Source organism: Ammodytes marinus (genome assembly GCF_949987685.1).
Source record: "Ammodytes marinus genome assembly, chromosome: 13".
In the NCBI taxonomy this organism is placed as follows: Eukaryota; Metazoa; Chordata; class Actinopteri; order Uranoscopiformes; family Ammodytidae; genus Ammodytes; species Ammodytes marinus.
Genome location: NC_137217.1, coordinates 7,183,150 through 7,201,862, shown reverse-complemented (window position 1 = coordinate 7,201,862; position 18,713 = coordinate 7,183,150). Strand labels below are relative to the sequence as shown.

At 42.6% G+C, this 18,713-nt stretch overlaps 2 protein-coding genes across 2 annotated transcripts; both read left to right on the top strand.

Annotated features, from left to right (window-relative positions):
• Positions 1-204: 204 nt before the first annotated feature.
• tbc1d31 (TBC1 domain family, member 31) lies at positions 205-10,233 on the top strand. Its single transcript, XM_080039671.1, has 23 exons — positions 205-457; positions 1,499-1,639; positions 1,912-2,027; positions 2,172-2,350; positions 2,505-2,656; positions 2,827-2,986; positions 3,083-3,283; positions 3,406-3,576; positions 3,667-3,746; positions 3,860-4,006; positions 4,187-4,320; positions 4,679-4,812; positions 5,398-5,577; positions 5,659-5,891; positions 6,040-6,112; positions 6,237-6,316; positions 6,416-6,551; positions 6,735-6,827; positions 7,098-7,226; positions 7,418-7,612; positions 8,164-8,233; positions 8,768-8,971; positions 9,469-10,233. Exons 1-23 carry the CDS (start codon positions 387-389, stop codon positions 9,621-9,623), a joined length of 3,234 nt encoding a protein of 1,077 aa, XP_079895797.1. The 5' UTR covers positions 205-386; the 3' UTR covers positions 9,624-10,233.
• A 1,038-nt stretch (positions 10,234-11,271) lies between these two features.
• fam83a (family with sequence similarity 83 member A) lies at positions 11,272-16,593 on the top strand. Its single transcript, XM_080039153.1, has 6 exons — positions 11,272-11,682; positions 11,824-11,961; positions 12,521-12,624; positions 12,861-13,028; positions 14,608-14,732; positions 14,928-16,593. Exons 1-6 carry the CDS (start codon positions 11,382-11,384, stop codon positions 15,907-15,909), a joined length of 1,818 nt encoding a protein of 605 aa, XP_079895279.1. The 5' UTR covers positions 11,272-11,381; the 3' UTR covers positions 15,910-16,593.
• The last annotated feature ends 2,120 nt before the right edge of the window (positions 16,594-18,713 follow it).

The window sequence follows — 18,713 nt, the reverse complement described above, 5'->3', positions numbered from 1 at the left end:
ACGCCCTCGTTGATTTGCTCGCGTTGTGAACTACAACTCCCACAATACACGCTTCTATTTACCTTTGACGTCAACTGTGGGCGACAAAATAACCGTCCTCAAAACAAACCCAAAAAGTTTTTTTTAAATACCGAAGTTAAAGCTAATTGTCAGCGTTGTGTGTGTGTTAAGCGTTTAGTGGCATTTGAAACCTAAACATTACTAAGTATTTCTGAGATATACGGCTCGTGACCTAAACTACACTGAATGTCGCTCTTTCAAATTTCGCGCTGCTTGCTCCGCCTTTACACAGATTAGCCCGCTAGCTAGCCGCGTTTCTGTAAGAAAGGGGAGATATTCTTCTCATTTTCTGGCGTTTGCTCTGAGTTTCGCCATTGGACGTCTAAATGGAGGTGACGGACATCGGAAACAAAGAAGACGGCAAAGTGTGGCATCGGAAACCAGTACCAGGCAAAGGGTAGGTGTGGGTCAGTGCTCAGGTGCACCAATATTATAAGGCTACTGCACACTAAATAGGTTGCACCTGGTGCGGCTGTTGGGAGTCACACATGTATCTGAATTATGAATTAAAATGTCTCTGTGACACATACTTCTGAGAGACTGCTTGCTTTTTAGTTTGGATCAGTCACACTTGTTGCACGTTTCATTCACTAAATAATCCAAACGCTATACCTTTTAATAATAGTTAACTTCTCCCTTACTTTACATTGTTGTTGTTGGCTATCTTTTACACGATATAGTTTTTTAAATTTCATCCAAAGTATTGGCATTACTTTCGGCTAACTATCTAGATTTTAGGTGGGGGGATAAAGATGGGTAATATCACAGCTTTGTTTATCACCCACCTTATCATCCCTTGTTACCAAAAACTAAGTCTCAATGTAAATGTATGTCTGAAATCCTATTGGTCTTAAGATGCTTTTGGGGACAGGGTACTGTCCAATAACAAAAAAAACAATATACTGTAATATTCTCACTACCTGAATTTCGGAATTGTGATTATTTAAGGTATACCTTTCACTGTCACCAGTCTGATTTGAGTTGTAGGGTGGTGATTAAATGTTGATAAAAGGCTGAAAAAGTCTAATCAAGTCCAGAAAATGATGCACTGATCAGGAAAACAAAAGCAAATCCGAACGCAGCAGATTTTTCTATATCAAACAACATTTTAGGTGCAAATTTGGGAAGTTTAAGTTTTTAATTTATTTTGCAACCAACCAGAGTATAATACAATATATCAACAATTGTGTTCATATGATGAGTTTTCTTATCATGTGATATGTTTTATTCCAGAAATCAAGAAATATTTGGGACATTACACAAAGTAATACCCTCCCTCAGCCTCACAGTTTGTTGATGCAGGGAAAGGGCATCTCCTAGTTCTCACTTTTTTTTTACTTTGTTTTGTAACCACTAGAGAGCAGCCATGCTGCACTGAAATGTGTTACTGTGTGAGCCTGCATTTCCCAATTTAAGGTTCTTTGTTTGTCTTTCTCAGTGTGTTGGTGACGGTGGTCCGCACTACTCAGCAGGCCAAGACTGTGCGTTTCCTCCACGTGACCTTTGACACCACTGGAGATTCCTTCCTGGCTGGAGATCAACATGGCAACATCTATGTGTTTGACATCAGCAGAAACAGGTGACTGAATCATGGAGTGACTCTTTTACCAATGTGAAGTTTCTTCACAACAGTAAAGTTGGCTGGCTGATCAGTCTCTTCTATCCCCTATTTAGAGAAAAGGATACGTGTTGCACAATTCTATGTTGTTCCTCATTTTTCTGTTCTGACATGTTTCAACCAATAGCCCTAGAGCAGACCTCAGAGTGAGTAGGCCTTAACCGTAAACTTCATGGTTTCAAATTTTTTCTCATCTTGTGGTTTCTCATTTGTTTTTATTTTTCTTGGGGCAGATTTCGCCTGGTGCAGAAGACGGGACAGGCGTGCACTGCTCTGGCATTCAGCCTGCGCAGGACCACAGAGTTCCTTGTGGCCCTGGCAGACTACACAATCAAGTGCTTTGACAAAGGTATGATGGACATATTCTCACATTGCTTCATTCTTTTATGAGTAATTCTTTTAGCTAGGGGGGGCCAGTGTGTCATACGCTTCACCCTCATACAAGTTGATGATTAATCAGGTTTCACCATTTGCCTTGTGTTTCTCTGCACAGACACCAAGCAGCTGGTCAGTTGGATGCGAGGCCACGAGGGTGCGGTTTCTTCCATCTCTGTGCACAGCTCAGGTCGCTACGCCATCAGCACGTCTTCAGACACGGCTCAGCTCTGGGACATGGACACCTTTCAGAGGAAGAGGAAGCTCAACATCAGACAGTCTGTGGGCATTCAGAGGGTAAACAAGCACACTGTCGGATTAATCAAACAACAGCAAGTACTAGTTTGGATCCCTTCATGAAGGCAGTCAATCTCAGGATGAATGAAAAAAAAAATGTCTATTGAATGTTCTTTCTTTCCATTGTTGTCGTGCCACACGGTTTGTGTTGCAGGTGTTTTTCCTGCCTCTCAGTAACACCATCCTCAGCTGTTTCAGCGATGACTCCATCTTTGCTTGGGAGAGCGACACACTGTTCTGCAGATACCAGCTCCCCGTCCCCGACTGCGGACCCAAAATCTCCTACAGGGCCTTCGCTGTCACACGGTGGGTCGAACTATCTCAACCATTGTGTTGTTTTTAAGGGTAATTCTTCATAACTAAATCCCCACCCAGCCCAGCTTTAAAACACTTAATGAGCGCAATAAAGGTGAAAGTAATTATGGGTCAGAAGGCCTCATTACATGCTAATATCATCACCTGACTTGTGTTGGCAGTGATGGTAGGAACCTTGCTGCTGGGGGACGCTCCAACCTGCTGCACTTGTGGAGTCTGGAGAGCAAACAGCTGGTCAGGGTGATCCAGATGCCCACGCAGGTCCGAACCGTCCGACAGCTGGAATTCCTGCCCGACAGCTTTGACGGTGGAGCCAGCCAGGTAGACGGACAACAGGACTTTTCCTGTCATCTTGTTTTTTTGTTTTAAAATGTTTAATTTACTCATCCTTTTGTGTTTTCCTTTTTGTCTCTGTAGACACTCAGTGTGCTGAGCCAGGACGGGGTGATGCGATTCATCAACATTCACACCTGCAAGCTGCTTTTCCACTTCGGTTCCCACGACGACGCCATCACCTCAGCGGCGGTCAGCCCTAACGGCCGACACGTCGTGGCCATCATGGATAACGGCAGCATCAATATCTACAGTGTTCAGAGTCTCACACAGGAATTAAACAAGGTGATGATCGCTTGTGTGACAACCAGGTGTTATCTGCTTTGTTAATGTTAAGATATAGTTCTGTTTGTGTATTAACATTGAGTGTGTACGTGTGTGTGTGTCTCTATCTGGCCTTCGCCCAGCACCCTCCCTCCCAGGTGGCAGTAGTCTCTGATGGGGACTCTGAGGACGTGTCTAAACTGAAGGTGAAGGTGAGGTCAGAGGTTGTTCAGAGACCAGCTAAGACCTCAGGTAGGAGGACACAGATGAAGGTACTTCGACCCCCTGCTGTGTACACAGCCGAGGATAAAGAGGTGGGAACAACACACAGCTATGTCTTTCTGTTAAGTGAAGTATTACCATTGAGATGTTCAAATACATCACTATTCTTTTTTTATCAATAGAATGAACTACCTGACGGTCTGAATAAGAAGAGACTGGTGGCTCTGCTCAAGGGGTTTGGAGAATATCCTGCTAAGTACAGGTTAAGATCACTTTCATGTATCTAACATTCATGCCAATTTTTTTTGCACTTAAACACTAAAAACTCTGATAAATATGTGCATAGGCTTCATTTGTGAATCATTTGTGTTGCAGGATGTTTGTGTGGCGGTCTTTGTTGTGTCTCCCAGAGAACCATGCGGCGTACAGCAGTCTGACTGACAAAGGCCTGCATACAGCCTACCTCACTCTGAATGACAAATACCCCATCAAGAGTCAGAAGCTGCAGAGGGGACTGCAGAGGTACACTCTATCTCACACACACGCACACTTGCAGCTCATTTTAAGTAAACACGTTTTTTTTTAAACATATTTTGATTGCAGAATTTTGACGATTGAACGATTTATAAAAATAAAAAATCTTACCGTGAATCAAATGATTTTTTAACCGATCAATTAATTAGTATTTCGTCTGCTCCACAGGGTTTTGTCGGCCTTAGCCCACTGGTCTGCCATCTTTGGAGAGGTGGAGTACCTTCCCCTGGTAGCCTTCCCTTTCGTCAAGCTCTTCCAGAACAACCCCATGCTCTGCTTCGAGGTGGTGGCCACAGTCATAGGTGCTTCATGGTTGTTGTTGTTGTTTTCTGAAATGTCATCCCAATTAATAGGACATTATGAAAATGGAGGGTTTTAAGCATTGCTGCTCACCTCATCATTGCCTTATGAAGGCTTTTGAAAAGCTCAACATTTGAAGCTTTACAGTGTTTTGGGCTGCTGCTTGGAGTCCAGTATCTTTAATTACTAAACGTTTTGTGTAGAGCTTCATTCATTCGCAGACAACCAAACAAACAAGTATATGTACTATTTTTATTCTAAAACTTCAAGCTTGTTCTGTCTTGGCTCTGTTGACTAGACATCTGAACATCTTTAGGTTAAAGTCAATTTGTTCTCAGTGAGTTGTTTTTTCTCTCTCAGTGAATTGGTGTCAGCATTGGTTTGAGTACTTCCCCAACCCTCCTCTGAACATCCTGAGCATGGTGGAGAACGTGCTGGCTCATTACGACAAAGAACTGCTGCAGCACCTGGTGGACTGTGGCATCACCTCACAGGTAACAACGACCACACACACAAGGAGGTAATAACTATAAAGTCGTGTTTGTTTGTTGTTGATTGAAGTGAGATCACAGGACAGCTTATGCAGGAGTCAGTGACAGAAGAGGTGAAGAGCTCTTTCGACAGCAGAGTCTTATAACATATATTGAAAATGTGTAATGATTGGTTGATCTTGTTGTCTTGCGTCTTCTTGACCAATCATTTTCTTCTTGTCTTGAGCCTTGACTGTAACTTGTTATCTTCCTTAGCTGAGTCAGATGATTCAGTTAATAACAGTAGTCCTTTGTTAAGATAGATACAAAACTCTCCCTAATGCTGGGAATATACTCCTCTCGCAAGGGTATTTCTCTCCTTGGGTTTGTATCTGAATAAGGACATTTAGATCACATGTTATGAATGTGTTGATTATATAAACATAATGTTAATATTATATAGTTGGCTATAACATCATTAATATTTTAAAATGTAAATCCTGACAGAGGCGATTGGTCAGACGGGCAGGGACGGGCTCACAGTTTTATCCCCATGTACTAACACATCTCTCTTTCACATTCTACCCTTCATCTCTATGTATGTGGCAGCTCTATGTGTGGCCCCTGCTGGAGACCCTGTTCTCTGAGGTTTTGACCCGTGACGAGTGGCTCCGACTCTTTGACAGCGTCTTCTCCAACCATCCATCATTCCTGCTCATGGCCTGTGTGGCCTACGTCACCTCCTGCCGTGAACCTCTGCTGCTCTGCTCCCAGAAACAGGACTTTGAGGTAACCACCCTTTCGTCTCTTTAAAAATAAAGTCAGCCCCAAAGTCAGTCAGTAAACTTTTCCTTTTATTCTTCCTTTCAGTATTTTTTCCACCATCGTAACAACCTGGACGTGGCTGCCATGATAAAGGAGGCTTACCGATTCATGGACAGCACACCAGCTGACATCCATCCCAAGACTTTTCTTTCTGCCTTCACACCACTGACCAAAGGCCAGTACCCCGTGTTCAACCATTACCCAGAATTCATAGTGGAATACCAGAGCCGGGAGAGGGAGAAGATACGACTGCAGGAGATGGAGTATCTCCGCGAGAGGTGAGTTTACAAAAAAGTTATTACAATGTTCATGAGATGGGTAGAATAATCCATATTAATTAGCTACAGTGAATTTGAGGTGATACAATTTCAAAGTCATTAGTGAGAGAAGATGCAGCAGTTAATGTGTGTGTGTTTGTCTCTTCAGGCAGGAGGTGTCAGCCCTGCGTGTAGATTTTGGCCGTCGGCAAGCTGAAGAGGAGGCCTACTTCACCCAACAGGTTTCCAGATTCATTTATATGCATACATTTTGTAGTTGTGTATATTACCGAGTTGTTCATAAAAGCCTGGACCGGAACCGGAACTAAGACAACTGAATCATAGTACTTTCATTGACTAACACAGGAGCAGCTGAAGCAGGCAGAGGAACAGCGCAGAAACCTCCTGGCACAAGAAGAGGAAAAGCTAACGCAGCAGAGAGCAAAGTAAAACACACTTCACACACCTCCATAGGAACGTTATGAGGGGAAGAATCAAGCAAGAATTGATGAGTTGATTGTTGACGCCGCTCCGATCCTTTGAAGGTTGGCAGCCATGAAGAGAGAGCTGAAGGTGAAGGAGTTACAGCTGCTGGACACCACGAGAAGACGTTTCCTCCAACACCAACAAGACCTGAGGGCCAACCAGATCCACGGGCTGGACCAGGAGATCACCAGGAAGGTAAGCATAACCTGATGATTATGATGAGCTGCAAACAGCAAAAAATATATATCATCATCATTAATGTGCTGGTCAAATTTTTTTTGTTGATAATTTGCCTTTTTTTTTACCTGTCATGGAGTAAATAGACTCTATGTATGTTTTAGTACCAACCCAGCAATGACCTTTACGTTGTGTTTTAAGATGGATCTCCGGGAGCGAGAAACCTCTGCAGCGGTCCAGGATCTAGAAATCAGACAAATGGAGCTGGAGGCTCAGAGGAGGCGACTTGAACAGGTGACAACACGGCGTATTGATCCGTCCCTCATCTCTCCCGGCCCCTACTATTAATTAATGTCTCTCTCCCTTCCTCTCTCCCTGGGACTTTTTTCTCCCTCCCAAACATCGGTCATGACAACCACTAAAACAAGAAATATTTAGCTGATATAATAGTCAAACACAGTGATTTCCACTATGTAATGACATCAATGTCACTTTCTCGATTGATTGTGAGTTTTGAAGGTGTTTTTATTAATTTTTAATGCTTTTTTTATTTTATTTGTTCAGCACCTGTTGAAGGAGCAGGAGTGCATGGGACAGGAGATTGAGAAAGAAGTGGACATAAGGATGAAAATGGCAGACGGAGAGGACGAGGGCTACACAGAGCTGCTACACACCACAGACACCAACATGCAGGTCAGTGACACACTCCTGTCTAAAAATATCCACATATGTCAGCACCCTGTCTTGATACAGTCGTACATAAACTTTACAAGTAAGCATCAAAGCCACACAGCCGACCAAGCTCTGTATTTGGCACCGGCCCCTGTGATCTCCTCCTCTTGTATCTGTTAACTTGCTCTCTGTTCACACACACACACTCACAGGCCCTTGAGGAGTCCCTGGCTGAGGCGTGCCAGCTGGGCTTGGAGTTGGACTGGCAGAGAGAGGTGACGCAGCGCCTGCAGCAGGTGGATTGTGAGAGAGAGAGGCAGAGGGACAGACTGGCAGAGCTTCACACACAGACCCTGGCAGAGGAGGAGAGGCTGGCTGACACCGTGAGAGACATGGCGGGAAGGAAGGTGAGACCAACAAGAGTATGACTGTCAACACATCAATACACATGATGCGTTGGCTCGTCTATGTGACATTTCTACGGCTGTGCTAAAAAATTGAAACGGTATTATATTGTGATATAATAACTTCTTTTCATGATTTCTGCTTCGTTTCTTCAGCTAAAAAAATCAATATTTTGAAGTGGAAAAAAAATCAAGTTTTAATTGAGTTGTTAACTACAATGTCCCCTCCTGTAGATGTCGCAACGGCTAGTTGGCTGAGGTTGCCAGGTTTTGAATTTGAATAAAAGTTTTAAATTAATGAATAGGTTTTACTCAATTTGTCTAATGAATTATCAATAGTATGCAATGTGATGTATTAAGACCATCTAGTGGTTAGAGCGTCCACCCCATTAGGCTCATGCCTTGGTTTCTAATCGGGAACGGGTGGTTCTCTGCATTTCAATCCCCTCTCTACCCCTGTCCCTCCAACACTGTCATTAAAGCATGAAAAATGCAAAAAATATATATAATAATCTTGATAAAATAATAATTATAAACCATCTCTGAATTTGCAGTGGGATGAAGTGATGAGTGCTCGAGCCCAGCTACAGGAGCAGCGACAGCCCATGTCTTCAACACACACAGGTATTACTACACGCACTGTTTCAGTTTGTGCCTTGGAGTTGAACTTTCCATTAGTATCCAAACAATGAATTTAGTATAGGGTTTGACAGTATCCAATTTTTGATACCTTTAAATCTTCCTCATTCTTATAAAGATGCTCTGAACAATGAAGCAGCTTTTATTGGTGGACCAACTCGTTGGCTCTTTTCTGTCTAATGACCCCTTCTGAGAAGAGGATGTCACGTGACGCATAGCGAGTATGGGCGCGTCTAAATAGCTTTGTCTTTTTATGACAAGGTCTTTATTTGACAAATTAGGCCTACATCATAAACAGTAGGTCTGTCATCACTTGTCTTTTATTGAGTCTTCAAACTAAGGCATTGGGTTATCTGCCGAACATGAACACACACTCTTGAGGCATTTATCAAAAACATGCGCACATAATGCGGCAGATTTACCTTTATTATGGGAATACCATTGCTATTTTTAAATAAATACAGTTTACAATAATACCACCATCCTTAATTCAGTGTTGTACTCTTTGCTTTATTCCAGACGGGCAGAGACAGGAGAGGACAAGGCCACAATGTCCGAGCAGAGGTCTTCCTCACAGACCCGGTGCCACCACTGCTGTTTCTGTTGGAACCTATGCAGCCAGTCCTGCAGTCAGACCCAACTCTGCACCCTCCCCAAAGCAGGCTGGAAGCAACATGGTGTGTCTGAATAGCAACTCCCCTTCAGAGAGCACCTCCACCCACTGTAAGTCACTGTAGATACCATCCTGTTTTATAGAGGCTAATGCTCAAAAGTAAATGCAAATCAGCACAGCCACAGTAGCGTGCAGGGTGCATGTTGTGGAATCAGCGTTTGGGCGGTTTTGCAAGAGAGGGAATGTGTGACACATTTGCATGTTGTCTCACTGGAGCCACCACAGCATGATAATGTTTGTTTTTTGGAAAGTACCAAATGAATGTTGTTGCAAGGTAATTATCACTCACCATAGACAAACACCCTCCAGTAAGATCGGGGAGGAACAGGGGTGGAGCGAAGTCTGAATCTTATGTTTACAAAACAAAACCAACAAATGCTCTCTATGCAAAATACAGCCAAAGGGGGGGGGGATAAACACATCACTACACATTCTAGTGGGGCAGAGGTGATCATTGAAAGGGATTACTTTTATGTGACTCAATGCTTTGTTTTTAAGGAAAATACGTATGCTCTTAATGTCCTCCTTTTCTTTGCCTTGTCCTCAGTTTCCCTGGACCGAGGCCGGGCCCAGTTGGACAGCAGTGAGAGAGAACTGCTGAAGGAAATCCGAGAGCTGAGACGGAAGCTGGCGGCCAGAGCCAGAGGGGGCAGTTCTGCTTCCTCACAGTCTGTGCACACACTGTCCGCGCTCCCACAGTGAACACACACTGCTATGTGTTTACACTGTCAGAAAAAAAACCTCTTCTTGTCTCAAATGATGAGCAAGACCAACAACAACTTTAGATATAAGTTATTAATGCAATTGGAGTCAAAACAACTATTTCTCTCAAGACAAACCACCTCTGCCATTGAAAACCCCCGTGAGGAAATGAACTGTTGAATGCTTCTGGGTTGTGGCTGTGGTGTTGCTTCATGTGATATATGCACACGGTTGGGTCAGTGCTCTGGGATCCTAGTCGACCTTGAATTGCATAGGTTATGATCCAAGCCATGACATTTCATTCATTTGAACTCATTTCGGTCTGTGGCTTCTCCACACACAGGCAATGTACAGCGACATAGCAAGGCCCAACCTGTGTTAATACAGTCTGTCTATAGGTGATGAACCATACTCTGTGACCAAAGGGACAAACTAATATAACATGTAACTCAGCTGACTTTTTGATGAAACATGATTCTCTAATGTCGATTGTGCATTACACCCTGTAACAGTGGGACACCTCTGAGTCCATCATACCACCTTTCCATTTAATGTTCAGTTGTATTGTATACTGTATTTCAAAGTTGTAATGTTTTCAAATATTTGCGCCTCTGCCCTTTTATTTATTTTTTATAATAGTTTTGTCTTATTTAAAACCTCTTTGGATATAAAAAAAAGTTTTTTTAAATCCCGATTCCTCCTTCTGTTTCATACATTCCATACTTGTGATTTCATCTCTGTTATTGTTGCTGAGCAACAGGACAGTGATTGTTGCAGTCATTGTTTGGTAATGCAGCCCTCCAAACTCTTTCGGGATCCATTCAAATATACCATTTCAAATTTAAAATGGCCATTCAAAGTTTCAGGTGCCATCTCCTGTATACAGAAAGCATAGATTAAAAATATATGTAGTGCATTCCACTATACAGCCTTCCTTTTTAAGATTTTGACGAGGGGAGTTGTGTTTTGATCGGATATTTTTTACTTTATTTCTTCTCAAGGTGAGACTGTTTTTCCCCCTCCTTCAAAGATGTAGGGAAAGGACACTTTGTACCCCACTATATGAGGATCTGTGTTCATGCTCTGGGTGTGTCTATACCTGCCTGTCTTTACCTTCAAGCAGCGAGGTGTTGATTGATGTCAGCCGAAACGACAGCCATCCCAGTTCCTGTCACTCATTTTTTTTCTTTCCCTCAGCTCTGCCTTTATCCGGGCTCACCTTTTGTCAATCACTCTTTCTCAAGCCCTTGAGGCTTAATCAGTCATATCATAATATTCTGTTCTAATCCTCACCGGATTCATTATCCAACTGAAACACACACTTCCTCATTAGAACTATATGAACATGTCTTGAACCCAAGTTTCACTCGAATCAAATGACGCCATGCATACCTGTACCTGAGTATTTGCTACATTTATGAATAGACCAACTGTCCTGTGTCTTCACTTTGTGCATTGTCAACAGGAGGTTCACATATTCATCTAATTACATGGTTACGCTCTCACCTGTCACATCCTATTAGTTATGAAATCAGTTTGCCCTTGAGCGGGGGGCGTGTCTGACGTTTCCCCTTCACTGCTCCATTCGTTGGCCTCAGGCAGTGCTCCTGTACATTGTGTACACTAGTTTTTTTTCATTGGTGTTGGAAGAGGTGCAGGCAATTGTCTCATTCAGAGCTTTTTAACGATCGTGCACAGCTGTAGCATCAGGATTGACGGTGCTTGCGGTCTTTTGAGTAAACTTGCCTTTGTCCTCCAATGGATGCCAGCAGCAGCAGTGTGTCTTTAGTGTGGAACAAGAGGTACCAACCCCTGGGGAAGGTGAAGCAACGGGTGCAAGACGTCCGTGTCCCTTCCTCCTCGTCAAGGGACCGTGTATCCAGCAGCCCCTCGCTGGACCTGAGTCACAATGAGAGCGCTCGGCTGGCGGCGGACTCCCTGCTCAGCCGGGGCTTAGAGGGTTACCACCAGGTGCTGAAGGCAGAGGGAGAGGTGGACTTTCTGTCTCGGCCAGAGAAGAATTACATCATGGAGAACATGTGGGGTGGCAGTACCGGTTGTACGTATCTTTTTCACACTCTGTCCCTCATGTGTGATTGAAAACATGGGATGTATTCATTGAATGAAATAAGGAAATGATTGCACGCTGTATTGCTTTTTATTATTCATAGCTTCATGCAGTGTTTTGTGCTCTGTGCAGCTGATCCTGATGCATCTGATGATGATGACAAAGAGTTAGAGTCCTCTGGCTCCCAGTCCGCCACACAACGTCCAGGGTTGTCCACAGACAGTGATCCTAACGTGGCACGTTTGGACCCAAGCAGCCTTGGGCCTAAAGGTAATACTGAAACGGGAAACTTTATTGAAAGGCATTTATTTCCCACAAAAAACTATACTTGAGCTTAACGGTGACTCAGCAATTCTGGAGAGTGCTTGTTGTCAAAATAAATGTCAGTGAATATCTCCTCACAATATACTACCTGTATCTTAACTGTAATTGTATGCACATAAAACAAATTTGATGTTAATACAAAGGAGAGCCGAGCCTCTGTACTGTGAACTGGTATGAAAACAAAGGGTATGCAATAAACAAAGTTGGAATACCCTAGCTAGCAACATGCCCGTTTACAGAGCCTTGGCTGTGTATTAACACTGGATTTCTTTTCAGTGCACACATAGTAGGCCTACGGACAGGTAGTGGATTGTGAGGAGATATTCACTGATTTTGACATAAAGGGATTTTGACAACTTGCGTTTTCCTGAATTGCTGACTCCACCTTTTTAAGTACAATGTTTTAACAATTTATTTTGGGTGTTAAAATCAGACTATGCCAAATGCACTTTCTTGGCAAATCAGTGTTTAATCTTCTCGTTTTCCATGTTTTTTTCATTTTCAGGTGCAAATACGAATGGGCACAAAATTGCAATTTATTTTCAATCCGACAGCAAGCCAGCAGGCATGAAAGACATCGTAAGAGAATTCATCAGAACAGCTACAGTGGTAGGTGTGTGTGTTTGTCTGTGTACACGTGTTTTCTCCATATGCACGTGCAGGTGATTGAATCCAAAAGGGGGCATTTCTTGCACGCCCGTACATGTGAGATGAGGTAAAACTTGGCAACCGGCGTATGACATGTCGGATAGAGTCATTGTTTGTGCAGGTGTTAGGTATTGTGATTGACAGCTTTAGTGGCATGCCTTTGTGATGAAATATGTACTGTGTGTGTGTGTGTGTAGGCCTTGGCCATAGTGATGGACAGCTTCAGTGATGTGGAGCTGCTGTGTGACCTTCTGGAAGCGAGTAAGAAGAGGGGAGTGGCTGTTCACCTGCTCCTGGACCACCACAACCTGGACCTGTTCGTCAACATGTGGCAGGACCTCGGACTCAGCGGCAAAACCTTTCCCGTGAGTCCATTCGTCATTCTCTTTCCCTGCATGTCGGAGCCTGACTGTTCTTTACTTTTTGAACAAAGCCTATTGCCTTAGCTTGAAGAGCCCTGGACCATTTTCTCTGCAGCAAAGCACTAAATCATACAGTGGGAGGTCCTCATCATCATCATCATCTGGATTTTAGGTGATTCAGCTACAGTTCTTGCTTGCCTCCCCCACATACCGATATACAAGCATACACTAGTTTAGAAACTCACTCAAGTCTAAAGCCTCACGCGTTCTTCTACAACAATTCAAAAGGTCAAATACAACCTGCCTACATTGGCCAAAGCCCTCCATCCACACAAGGTATTGTCACATCATCTTAATCTTCTGACCCCTAACCAGACAGCCACAAAGTCCCTGCTGCAGCAGCACAAATACACTATACATGGAGAGAACTGTAGTCAGACTGTACAACGACCATGTTGGTGCTTATCTCTCTCAGTAGACGTCTCCGTTTTTAGTTATCTGTCACAAACTTTTTTTTTATTTAAAATAAGTTTTATGCTTTTATAGTCAGAGGTGAAATAGGTCAGAGAGGGGAATGACATGCAGAGAATGACCACGGGCCGTATGTGAACCCGTGGTCTGCTGCTTCTGAGGACTGAGCCACTATTGGCGGGCGCTCTAACCACTACACCACAAGCTCCACCCAAGGCCGCCTCAATGCACAGGCTGACCTGGTGTGAAGCCCCAGGGCCTACGAAGATCAGGGGCCCATCAAAAAAACAAAAACAAAATAAAATATTTTTTTACTGGCTCAATATAGGCCCCTGATCTTTGTAAAGCACCATGACACAACAGCCTATCAAAATGTAGAGTAGTTTGGCATGTGTCATACACTGCCCGGCCCAAAAACAAGTCACCACCTCCATTTTACTAAGCAAATAGGCAAGAGTCCTCCATGGGTCAGAAACTGCAGTGATTAATATGTTTCAGTTGGCAACAAGTTATTTAACCCTAACTGATGCAGTGAATAGCTTCTTATTTCTTAAACAACCATGATTTGGTGGCATCAAAATTTAAAATATCGGCAGTAGAACTCCCGGCTATGTTTAATAGTGAAAGTAAGAGCATTTCATAAGGGATATGGACTATGCAGATGTTTAGCCGTAAGTAAACCACTTATCAGTGGGGTTTATCAGGATAAAATGCTTCAATTTGCCAGGGAGCATACAGATTAGACTCTGGAACAATGGAAAAAGGTTGTGTGGTCTGATGAGTCCAGATTGGCATTGTCAAAGAAAGCATGACAAATGCCCCTATAATTATCTTTATAAAAATACAGAACAAGAAATAATGGTGATATTCCATGTTCATTCATTTTTTTGCACTGTTTAAAATTATGCCGTCACCACCACCTACTTCTGCAAAATCCCTAAACTTGGTTATGTGTGTGTGTGTGTGTGTGTGTGTGTGTGTGTGTGTGTGTGTGTGTGTGTGTGTGTGTGTGTGTGTGTGTGTGTGTGTGTGTGTGTGTGTGTGTGTGTGTGTGTGTGTGTGTGTGTGTGTGTGTGTGTGTGTGTGTGTGTGTGTGTGTGTGTGCATACAGAAACTGTCAGTACGCAGTGTCAGTGGACAAACATACTGTGCTAAGACAGGCAGGAAGATGACTGGTCAGATTGCTGAGAACTTTATCATCACTGACTGGACTGAGGTGCTGACTGGCTCATACAGGTACACACACAAACATACACACCCTGAATATATGCGCATAACACACATTTCTATAGCAAATCTTGTAATATAAATTGTTGTGTTCTTCTAAGTGTATATATTATGTACTTGTCTACTTTGTCCACTTGACCAATGTGTATTCCTTGTTTTCAGTCTACCATTAATGCTCTTATATGTGTGTTTATGTTTCCTCAGTTTCTCCTGGTTGTCCTGGCAGGTCCATCGTAGCCTTGCTGTTCTCTTTAAGGGCAGCACGGTCACACACTTCCAACAGGAATTCCAGAGGCTGTACTGCAGCTCCAAGCCAGTCGCCGGCTTTGTCACTAATATCACTGACCCTCACTCTCTGCCTACAGTACATGAGGTTAAAAACCCCAACACTGATGCCAGTCGGTTGAAATCAAGCCAAACCAGAACAACAGGCCAAAGTGATTTGAATGGAGATGCTCAGACAAAGGACAATATGGCGCTTTTACCCAACCTGCAGAGCAATGAGCTGGAGTGCAATAGAGAAAACACCCAGTCTCTAAACGCAGCAGGCACTGGTTCATCAATGCATGAAAAAGCTCCTCCACCGTGCCCAGAACCTGTGGTTCAACCAGGATTCCTTCAGAGTGTACCTGTGGAAAAGCCAAAGCATACAGAGGGAGATGTCTGCACCCAGCATGAGACACAAACAAATGGTGAACCTTTGGACCAGCATGCAAACCAGATCCAGAGTCTCTCAAACCCCCTCAGTCAGACAAACAGCCATACCACCACTGTAGCCATGAGCAATCAGGAGACAAAACTTCTAAATGATGCTTCCCCCACACAAGGACAGCCCAGCACTGTCCGTTATCAATCAACCGTCAAGACCAATTCGAATCTGGGCCTGTGGTTCCCTTCAGCCGGTCCAAGAGGTCAAACACCTGGGCTGCAAGTGAACATGTCCTCTCAGGGCACATGGAGGCAGGATCAGTCCCAGAGGCCCCCTTCTAGATTCAACGTCATGCCCCAGAGTAACGGAGCCAGACCCAGACCCGTGGTCCGCCAGAGCTCCCTCAGCGCCGCCTACGGGCAGAAAAGCGCACATATGGACTGGGGAGCGTTTCACAACAACATGGCTTTGATAAGGAGCAAGAGCATGACTGAAAGACACACAGTAGGCTATAACCCAAACAAAACCAGGATCTGACTGGAGTTGAGCCTTACACACAAAGGACAAATAATCATACAGGTCACTGAGATGTGTGTTCTTATCACTTCATGTGAAATATACTGTTTATTCTACTGTATAAAGCGTATTGATTCATATTAAAGCTATAGTGACTTTTTCATATAAATGAATGTCGGTTACATTCAAGCCATGGCCAAACGAGATGACACAAAGTTGATTAAGCCGATCAGCTGCACAAAACTTTCTCAGCAGCGTTTATTAACTGGTATCACTCCGTGACACTGGCGCAGGAGCTCAGAGAAATCCCAGGAAGAGCCCAAGAAATGTTTCAGTTCATTTTACTGCTAATAAAAAACCTGGTCGTACAGACGAAGATATAAAATCCATGCTCGATCACCTAGGGCTTACCCGATGTAGATTCGCCAACAGTGTTGTTAACTCAGAATTCCAAATTTTTGTCAACAGAGGTTAAATACTATAGAATTAAACTAGTGGGGGTTTTTTTCCCTGCAACATTTTCAAACGGATGAAGGACAACCCATGGAAAGGCTGGAGAATGTTCTCATACAATGTCATTTAAAGAGATGGTATTTTAGCTGAATATCTTTGTGTAGGTGTGAAGCTAACACAATGTAGCATACTCCTCCTAATAACACAAGGTTTTTCGTGTGCTGTGTCGTAATAAAGGTGGTGTTTTGTTCGCTTTCATTCTCAGATATTAACTGATTTAGTGCACTGATGCTATGAAACGGTGAATACATTTTTACAACGCGAGTTAAATAACAACCACAACACTTTTTTTCAAACAAACATGTTGCTTGTATGTAATTACGCCTAGCGACCAGTGTGGTTGTAGTAATGATTGATGGCCACAGGAGGGCGCCTGCACTCACGCTCTGAATAGGATTTAACCTATTATACTATATAGCTAGCCTGGCTCCGCCCGCCCGCCTACTTCCGGACAAATTTCATTTTCCCTTGGACCAGGCTACTATATACCCATGCGTACATTGCATATCTGCAAAGCCCCAAAATCTAGATGTTGGAAGAAAACAAAGTCAATTTGTTTTTAAATTTTGAAAACAAAACATGTGTCCAACTGCCTGAAGCCTTTCCTAATCACAGTTCAAATTTGATCAATAACTCATAGAAAATAAATTTTTTACACAGTTACATTTCATGTGCTATGGACCAAAACTGTCCTTTTGGAGTCTCCAGCTGGTATTTTAGGAAACGGCTAGACATTCCCTTGGAAAAAACAGTGTAAAAAATTCATTTTTAATGGGTTATTGATCAAATTTGAACTGTGATTATGAAAAGCTTCAGGCAGTTGGACACTTGTTTTGTTTAAAAAATGTAAAAAGAAATTGACTCTGCTTTTGTCCAACATCTAGATTTTGGGGCTTTGCAGATATGCAAATTTACGCATCATTATTTTCATTTCATTTCATTTAACTTTTATTTATCCTCGAGAGACCAATTGAGGGGTGACCCTCATTTTCAATGGTGTCGAGTTAGTAAGATATTGATGATTTTTCATATTTATTCAAACTTTTTGGAAAATACTGTAATACAAAAAGTTGTTGTTTTAATGTCAGTAATCAACTTGCAAAGTTTCATAATGATATCTATAAGGTTAAAAAATTCCCTATTAGCCCATCCCCATTCACTTAAACAGTGGTTCTGATTTGCTCTATGTCGGCCCCCTGTAGCTTTCCAGCAGCTAGTTGACCAGGTTGTCCACCCAGGTTGGGATCCTGGAAGGTCCTGGATATCATTTCAGGTGAACAACCTTTTACAACGCTCCATGTCTGTTTTTCCAAAAAAAGGGGTTTTGCCCCCTAGGTAATATGGATTTAACTGATTAATTAAGAACTATTGGACTGACTCCATGTCCGTGGGTGTAGTACCTCATTGTGGCCACATGGGGGCAGTAAAGAGCCATCAAAAAGAGATTTATGTCTTATTGAAACAAGTTCCTCACTGAAAATAAACAATAAACAGTTCTTAAACATCCAGCAAATATACATATAATATAATTTATAAATATAACCTTTAATTTTTCCTTAATTTTTTCGTAGAGATTAATTAAATAGAAATTACAAAGTGATTTTTTAAATTTTTATTACATTTATCAAGTGTATTGTGTGTGAGTGTTTGCAGGTGTGCACGCGTGAACTACTAATACTTCAGATATGGTATTTGTGATCAAATTTATAATAACATAATAATTTACTAGATTTTAGACATGTTTTGTTTTTATTATATTTTTTATTCTTATTTTTCGATGATCAGTCAGAATATTTAAGGCATTTTGTGCACAATGTACAAATAGCACAAATAACAGTAAATGCACGTTTACAAGCTCTCTCACACACACACACACACACACACACACACACACACACACACACACACACACAGGAGTGTCAGCAGTTGCTTTAGACACTAAAGAGGGACCACAGGTGTATCTTGCCAATTGCAGGTGAATTAATGCGTTAGCCTATCTATCGGAAGTATTTCTTGTATGTAAATGTGTCTAGTTTTATAGTGTTTTATTTTGAAAGGTCTGACCGGGAGTATTACTTGTATGTGATTACGTCTAGCTTTATATGCGGTTGTAGTTATGGTATGTGGCCACAGGGGGGCGACAACACCCGTGCTTTGAATACTGAATTAACTTCTCTTCTGCTTTTTGAACTCGATCTGAAGTTTTGCTTGGATGTTATTTAGAACGTTGTTCCAAGAGAGTAATGTATACTGCTTGCTTATGAAGAAGTGAGAGACAATAGTTCTTCTTGCCACACTTAACCTGATTAGTA

Coding starts and splice junctions, on each gene's coding strand:
- fam83a (XM_080039153.1), top strand. CDS start 11,382: ATGGATGCCAGCAGCAGCAGTGTGTCTTTAGTGTGGAACAAGAGGTAC. Junction 11,683..11,823: donor GTGGGGTGGCAGTACCGGTT/GTACGTATCTTT, acceptor TGCTCTGTGCAG/CTGATCCTGATGCATCTGAT. Junction 11,962..12,520: donor AAGCAGCCTTGGGCCTAAAG/GTAATACTGAAA, acceptor TTTCATTTTCAG/GTGCAAATACGAATGGGCAC.
- tbc1d31 (XM_080039671.1), top strand. CDS start 387: ATGGAGGTGACGGACATCGGAAACAAAGAAGACGGCAAAGTGTGGCAT. Junction 3,747..3,859: donor GAATATCCTGCTAAGTACAG/GTTAAGATCACT, acceptor TTTGTGTTGCAG/GATGTTTGTGTGGCGGTCTT. Junction 7,227..7,417: donor CCACAGACACCAACATGCAG/GTCAGTGACACA, acceptor ACACACTCACAG/GCCCTTGAGGAGTCCCTGGC.